The 7,123-nt window shown below is 50.6% G+C and overlaps 3 protein-coding genes across 3 annotated transcripts; 1 reads left to right on the forward strand and 2 right to left on the reverse strand.

Annotated features, from left to right (window-relative positions):
- Nucleotides 1-86: 86 nt before the first annotated feature.
- On the forward strand, nt 87-1,889 carry LOC108030969 (ras-related protein Rac1). Its single transcript, XM_017104172.3, has one exon. The coding sequence runs from the start codon at nt 432-434 to the stop codon at nt 1,008-1,010; it is 579 nt and encodes a 192-aa protein (XP_016959661.1). The 5' UTR covers nt 87-431; the 3' UTR covers nt 1,011-1,889.
- A 523-nt stretch (nt 1,890-2,412) lies between these two features.
- On the reverse strand, nt 2,413-4,229 carry LOC108031184 (calumenin-B). Its single transcript, XM_017104407.3, has 2 exons — nt 3,696-4,229; nt 2,413-3,569 (listed from the first exon to the last, which is right to left on the reverse strand). The coding sequence occupies exons 1-2, from the start codon at nt 4,174-4,176 to the stop codon at nt 3,055-3,057; spliced, it is 996 nt and encodes a 331-aa protein (XP_016959896.1). The 5' UTR covers nt 4,177-4,229; the 3' UTR covers nt 2,413-3,054.
- A 131-nt stretch (nt 4,230-4,360) lies between these two features.
- LOC108031207 (rab5 GDP/GTP exchange factor) lies at nt 4,361-6,930 on the reverse strand. Its single transcript, XM_017104444.3, has 4 exons — nt 6,644-6,930; nt 6,386-6,571; nt 6,019-6,331; nt 4,361-5,959 (listed from the first exon to the last, which is right to left on the reverse strand). The coding sequence occupies exons 1-4, from the start codon at nt 6,795-6,797 to the stop codon at nt 4,543-4,545; spliced, it is 2,070 nt and encodes a 689-aa protein (XP_016959933.1). The 5' UTR covers nt 6,798-6,930; the 3' UTR covers nt 4,361-4,542.
- Between the last annotated feature and the right edge of the window lie 193 nt (nt 6,931-7,123).

Genomic DNA, 7,123 nt, shown 5'->3' on the forward strand with positions numbered 1-7,123 from the left:
CCGAAATGTATGTGACTCACGAACGGTGGTGGGTGACCCCGCTGTTTTGGTACATTTGGTATAAAAAATATACGTCCCACAACCGGACGGTATTATTTGTTAACGCCTCCGCGGTCACACTGCAGTACACAGAAAATTTACATTTTTGTTGAGAAAATTAGGGAATTAAACGCACAAAAGGCGAGTTTCAGCTGCCCGAAACGCGCCGCGCGATTATCAATCGCCCCGAGGACCAACAGGCAGTGCAGAAGGAGACCGCGGAGCAGGGACAGCCAGGACAAGGGCCGACGCAAGCAACAGCCCTCCGCCGCCGCCGCCCAAAAAGAGAGGAGAAAAAAGACGACGACTGAGGACTGCCAACCAGCCACAAGAAGAAGCACCCCCGCAGTCGGCAAGCGCCAGAGCCCGAGGAATCCTACAGCCAGAGCACCATGCAGGCGATCAAGTGCGTCGTCGTGGGCGACGGAGCCGTGGGAAAGACCTGCCTGCTGATCAGCTACACGACCAATGCCTTCCCCGGCGAGTACATACCCACCGTCTTCGACAACTACTCGGCCAACGTGATGGTGGACGCCAAGCCCATCAACCTGGGCCTCTGGGATACGGCCGGGCAGGAGGACTACGACAGGCTGCGGCCCCTGTCCTATCCCCAGACCGATGTCTTCCTCATCTGCTTCTCGCTGGTCAACCCGGCCTCGTTCGAGAACGTGCGGGCCAAATGGTACCCGGAGGTGCGCCACCACTGCCCCAGCACACCCATCATCCTGGTGGGCACCAAGCTGGACTTGCGCGACGACAAGAACACAATCGAGAAGCTGCGCGACAAGAAGCTGGCGCCCATCACCTATCCGCAGGGCCTGGCCATGGCCAAGGAGATCGGGGCGGTCAAGTATCTGGAGTGCTCGGCCCTGACGCAGAAGGGCCTGAAGACCGTCTTCGACGAGGCCATCCGGTCCGTTCTGTGCCCCGTGCTGCAGCCCAAGTCCAAGCGCAAGTGCGCCCTGCTCTAAAAGAGTTGTTAGAGAGCCGGAGTTCGCCGCCCACCCTCGATGGACTCTGTTTAAACGTAATATTATTAACTATAAAGGAGGACATTATGTAACCTAAGCGTTGGCCAGGCTAAATGGCTGATCCGTAGATTCTTTGTTACCACTTTGCCACTAATTTCCGCTGCTGCAAGGGGCCCTCGCCTGCCCCCATTCAAACCTTTGCTTTCGTTTCGTTTCCGAGTTCGTTTCGTGTGTTCTGTAATTCACAATCCGTTCTGTTTACCCGTGCATTAATTTCAACTAAAAGTTACAAGCGAGGTGTTTCTAGGTAAAGGGAGAACCGCACTCTAACTCTATTTTGTTTTATTTAATAACTTTTGTAATTAAAATTAATGTTGTAAAACTGAGGTAAAACCAAAAACGAAAAACAAAAAACATAAAACAAACGAAAAACTAAAAAATGTGAGACGAGGACGAGAATAGCCGCATAAAGAGCATAAAGCATAGACGTTGCCTGTTGGTCGAAGGTCCTCCAGCCAGGATCGGGACATTGAGTCAGTAAAGTAAACGTTCCATTGCAATTACACTTACATTATTACATACTTGTATTTAGATGTTGTTGGATATCGAAGCGACGCGCGGGCAGGCAACAACTTTTTAAACTTTTGCTAGATCCAGGAACTATCAACATGGTCTTTATATATATACATGTACGTATAAGATGAAAAGTCCTTCGTAAACTATGTACTGAAATTAAAGGCATCAAACTGAGCAACTTTGAATACTTTGTATTTTAAAACAACAGCTATTCAAGCAAACCAACAGCGACAAGAGCGAAACCAAGATAATTATATAAATGTGTCTATTTCAATGGAAATCAATAAAGCATAAATAAATGGAGTTCGGTTTGTTTACGGGAGATAGGCGCAGGTCAGTGGACTTTCGAGTATTCGTTTGGGCCCTATGATCTTTGCTGTTTTCATATTCCACCATCAGATGGTGGCTAAAATTGATTAATGACCTAAGACTAACGAAGAAACTATGCAAAAGTAGGCAGATTTTGAATGGAAATGAGCGCAGAGCTAGCTTGAGCTGGGCTTATTCTCGAAGAGTCGAGTTATCTGCTCTTTCCTTCCCCAAGATCAGAACAGCACATGAAGAATCTCACACCCAAGAGGTTATGCAGGCGGGAAATCGGTTATCACGAGTACCCACCGTACACCAAAGCGGAGACGGAGCTATCAGCGCCCGAAAAAGATTTATTTGCTTATCTCGGCGAAAGTCGAGAACCAAAAATAATCTAAATCAGCTTGGGACAAAGTAACCGATTCCCACAGCCCCTCTGATCATGTCTGGTTTTACACAGAGACAATTTGGGATGGGTATCTCCAATCTGTCAAGATTGTTATAAAAAATCGTAGAATAAATTGTTTTTCTTTTTGTAATTATAAAAACATTTTTCGAACACATTTAGATATAATTAAAATGGAAAGTATTAGTTTAAGTTAATCTTGCGTTAAAAAATATTTGGGACAGATCAGAAAAATAATTGTCATAAAAACTAGTTATGAATGGTTACATCTGGAATGCACAAGACCGACCCTGACTTTTCGCCCAGTGTACTCTCTCCCCCTTGATCTCCTCCGCTTGTGTGTGTGACTCGGAATGTTCTCGCAGCTGGAAATAAACCGGGCTACAGCGAAAATCATTTATGTTTATATGTTACACAGGCAAATGCGGCGTATCTGAGATTCGGGGCACGGCAGAGGGGTCAAGTGACGGCATGTGTGAGTGGATGGGGCGTTCGTTCCGGTGACGTGGCCATTGATGCTCCGAGGGCTGACGTGGACGCCTTTCAATTAAACAAATCACCTCAAATCAATTGGCTTTGGTGGTGCCATCATAAATGGAGCCCCTCGTTCGAGTAGGTTTATAATGCACTTTCAATGGTCTTAAGAACTAGGCAAGTTTTACAAGTTATTTGGCATGCGAAGTGGGAGATTCATAGGATCAATCTTAATCTCAGGGATGCGGGGTATTTGGTCAGTGTCCCTAGGACGACTCTCTAGAACTCGTCGTGGCGGGCCAATGCCTCGCCGAAATCGGTGGCCTGGGAGCCCACGAAGACGTCGTACTTGTCCAGTATTTCCTCCTTGGTCAGCTTCTCGTCGTGATCCACATCGGCCTCGAACAGCAGGTGCTTGGCCTCCGCCTCCGAGTGGTCAAAGTCGTTGGGCGAAATCCACTGCTTCACCTCCTCCTCGTTCAAGTAGCCATCTTTGTCCAGGTCGCGGTGCTCGGAGAACGACTCCCGCTCGTTGGCCACCCACTCGGGCTCCACTTCGTCGTCGCCCGCCGCCCGGTACATGTCACCTATGTACTCGTCCACCGAGATCTTGCCATCGTTGTCCTTGTCCAAGTCGGAGAAGGTCTCCTGCAGCACCACGGCCTTCATGCTGGGGTGCTCCTCGGGGTGCAGGAAGGCAGTGAACTCCTCCCGGGTGAGATTGTCGTCCAGATCCTTGTCGGCCGCCGCCCAGCGGTTGCGATCGCGCTTCAGCAGGCTCTTGTAGCTGATTCCTGCGAAGAAAACATTGAGACAGAGATCAAAATGATGGCTTTAAATGATGAGATGATGTGGTAGTAGCAAAGTACTATGTACTTTAGGGAACAGGAGTAAGATTGATCTGCCATATAGTTACTCACCATTCTCCTCCTGCTCCCGCTCCTCGTTGCTCAAATCGTCCATGAAACCGTACACCGTCTTCCTGTAGGAGTCCCAGCTGATGGTCTTGTTATTCTCCGGGTTGTGCTGCCTCCACAGGCGGCCCACGTCCTCCTCGATGTAGCGCCGCTGGGTGTAGGCGATCCAGTTCTTCAGCTCCGGCAGCGTGACCAGCCCGTCCTTGTCCTCATCGATGCGGTCGACGATCAGGCCCAATCTCCGCCTGCTCTCCTCCGGGGTCAGGCTGTCGAACTTCTTGGACTCGTCGGGACCCAGGAAGGCCTCGTGGTCGAACTGGGCGTTGTGCTCGCCCCCGTCGAAGTGCTTGGCGTGCAGGGAGTCGTGCTCGAGGGGATTGTGGGGCGGCACCTCTTCCGGAATGCTGGAGGCACTGGCTCCACTTATCGCCGCCGCCGTCAGCGCAACAACAAGCAGCAGCATCTGAGGTCCGGTTCTTGCCATTTTCCGCTTGCGTCCGTTCGGTTCGAAAGGCAAACTGAGAATAGTTCGTGGGCGATTGAGATTCAGCTTCGAGCAAAACAAAACTCTCGGGTTGCTTCGCCAGTGTTGGGAAACGTGAGAGACCAGTGATGCCAAGTGGCGGGAGATTCAAATTGTTTTGCTATAAAGCAAAAGTTGAAATGAATTTTATTGTAAATCCTTGGTTTTTTTTTGCATTTATTTGAAGTCCTTTCTGTAAAGCTATTTAATTGTACAAATAAATATGTGCAACTGAAGCAATGGGCTAGCTACAATATATACCACTTATCTCTATTTACATTCGTGTAGGTGCTGCCGGGAGGTCACGGAACTGGGTGCCTTAGGCAATTATTTGGGGGGCTCGGCGCCATCCTGTCCCAGCGAACTGAAGTCTCCCGTGTTGCAGGTGATACTGGGGATATCGAAATTCGAGAAGCCCCGATAGTTGGCCACCTCGGGCTTCAAAGGGGATGGAAGCAGGACAGCTGTCCCGGGCACTTCGCTGTCTATCAGGCTATCCGTGGTGCTGTCCAGCAGACTGGTCTCCGGCAGAGCCGAGGGCGGCTGGGTAACTGGCCCCCTTTGCGCCAATGGGTCGAATTCGTCGAGATTCAGCTTAGGATCTTCCGCCGTGCTGTTTTCGCCACTCTGATCGGACAAATCAAAGTCGTAGTTGATGTTGGTCAGACCTCCTTGGAACTCGGAGCCCAGCATGAGCACATCGGAGGAGGAGGGTTCCTCCAGAAGGGAAACGGAATCAAAAGCGGTGTAGTTGAAGATTGGAGAAGCAAACAGGTTGTCGGCTGGCTGAATATTCTGCTGTAGCGGCGACAGACGACCTATTGAAGCCATACTCGTGTCCTTCAGGGATAATCCAGCGTCTTCAGGGGCTAATGAAGGCTTTGCCAGGCCACCAACTGCAGTCAGCGATTGAGAGGTCAACGTACCGCCGCCGCCGCTCAGCACATTCGCCTGATAATGACCGGCTTCGCTTTCGTTGAGGAGGTGGGCCCGGGCCTGGCCAATCAGAAAGGCGGGTGTTTTGATGGGAAGCAGGTTGAGTGGCGCCTTGGCAATCACCGTGTCCACTCGCTCGGTCACCTCTCTTTGGAAATCAATTAGCTCCTTTTCAAAGGAAGTAAGGCCGGAGCTGATCAGCGCGTTTCTCTCCTGCAGCTTCTCCATCCGCTTCATGTTCTCGGATATCAGGTGCAGACTCTCGCAGGCCAACAGCGCGCTCTCCCAGGGCGTACTGTAGGCCTGTTGACCGGACATCAAGGCCTCGAACTCCTCGCCACTGATGCCCAGACTCTCGCCATTCAGATTCTCAATAAAGGCAATGGCCGAGCAGAGATTGGTGAAGTAGTAGCCGCTCTCTCCGCTCATCACCCGGGCAGCGTTAGTGAAGCGCGTAACGAAGTTTATGTTGCTGTGCAGTCGCACAGGATTGGCCTTAAGCACAACGAATATCAGGGCGGGCAGAAAGTCATCAGCACTCGCAGGTCCACCCGTGGCTCGCTTTAGGAGCTCGAAGATGTGCCTGCAGCAGCGCCAAGTGCACTGCAGCTTCTCCTGGGGCGAGTAATACGAATCGATGCCCACCAACTCGGAGATGGCATTGTAGACCAGATCCCTGGCCTCCGAGTTGACCTCATCGATGCTGCAGTCCAGATGCTTGGCCGTAATCCAGCTCAGCTGGCGAATGCGCTTCTGAACCTTTACATCGCTGTCTTCATCGGCTGTGAAATAGGGACTAAAGAGGAATCTGGAAGAAGGGAGTTTCCCGATAAGAACTCCATTGATATCTGACTTTTGATGACTCACTTGTGGTTCTGCGTCATGACCACTTTTTCAAAGAAGTCGATGGCACTATCGCGATCCTCGTTGGTGGCTATCTCGAAGCTGGGATCGTTGTGCACGAGGTCAGAGACTTTAGTGTAGGCATTTTGCACCAAATCCGAGAGTTCATTAATGTTTTTGCTGCCATTTCCGTTCATGTACTTTCGAATTTCGGCGTCCAAGCGCTGGATTTCCAGCTTAAGCTTGCGCTTGCCATCGTCGGGGATGCGTAGCTGGCGCAACTGGAGCAGGAACTGGCCATCAGTGGGATCGGGCACGTGACCACGTTGCTGGGTTACTACGGAGTACAAGATTATAAGCTTTTGTAGATGGTTTGACTATGGAGTAATACTTTTTTGGGCTCCGGCTTGAAGGGTCTTCTGCAAGACAGTGGTGAACTTTTTCTTTTGGAGAGTTCCCGAAGGATCTTCCTTCCTGACCGGCTGCTGATCCGCTTTCCCATGACTGTGTCCATGCTGTGGGGATCTCCGATCCAAGGAAGCAGTGGAGGATCCCGGGCCCGATTCGCCTGCCTTCTCTGTAAAGTACCACTTCATGACTGAGTGCTCAATGGGCTTTTGGATGTGTACAGTCCGTCGATGGAACTTACGCTTCAGTTTCCGCTGCTTATCGTGGAACTTCTCGCGGTAGCACTTGGAGCAGAGCCCGTCGTTCTGGGGAGTCCCGTAGAATCCGCAGCCCGTGCGGCACTTCAGGTCCTGCTGCCCCAGGCGCAGGGAAGGAGGTCGCGCCGTCGTCGACATCTCGGGTGTTTGGTTATGGAGTGGGGGCCTCTTATCTCCGGGAATGTCTTTGTTTCCTCTTGTTTTCGTGCGTAAATTGGAGATAAATAATACGCCTGCAGTCAGCGTTGCCAGATAGTTTTCCAGTGGTGGCACATCGTGCAGTAGATAGAGATGAACTGGATCGCCGGCTTTTAGTTACCGCCCATGAAATGGAACCAGTTCAGTTATTTTAAAGGGGATTCCCACTGATTGAACGACTTGTGTATTGTGGAAGTCCCCTAAGGTAATGTAGAATTTAAGAATGTAAAAATTTGTAGACCTAGAGTTTTGTTACAAAAAATATA

Source organism: Drosophila biarmipes, chromosome 3L, assembly GCF_025231255.1.
Source record: "Drosophila biarmipes strain raj3 chromosome 3L, RU_DBia_V1.1, whole genome shotgun sequence".
NCBI lineage: Eukaryota > Metazoa > Arthropoda > Insecta > Diptera > Drosophilidae > Drosophila > Drosophila biarmipes.

Bases quoted from the DNA above. Each gene is read 5' to 3' on its own strand.
- LOC108030969 (XM_017104172.3), top strand. From the start codon at position 432: ATGCAGGCGATCAAGTGCGTCGTCGTGGGCGACGGAGCCGTGGGAAAG.
- LOC108031184 (XM_017104407.3), bottom strand. From the start codon at position 4,176: ATGGCAAGAACCGGACCTCAGATGCTGCTGCTTGTTGTTGCGCTGACG. The intron at 3,570-3,695 runs GTGAGTAACTAT...TTTTCTTCGCAG, and splicing joins GCGGGAGCAGGAGGAGAATG to GAATCAGCTACAAGAGCCTG.
- LOC108031207 (XM_017104444.3), bottom strand. From the start codon at position 6,797: ATGTCGACGACGGCGCGACCTCCTTCCCTGCGCCTGGGGCAGCAGGAC. The intron at 6,332-6,385 runs GTATTACTCCAT...TGTACTCCGTAG, and splicing joins TCAAGCCGGAGCCCAAAAAA to TAACCCAGCAACGTGGTCAC. The intron at 5,960-6,018 runs GTGAGTCATCAA...CCCTTCTTCCAG, and splicing joins GTCATGACGCAGAACCACAA to ATTCCTCTTTAGTCCCTATT.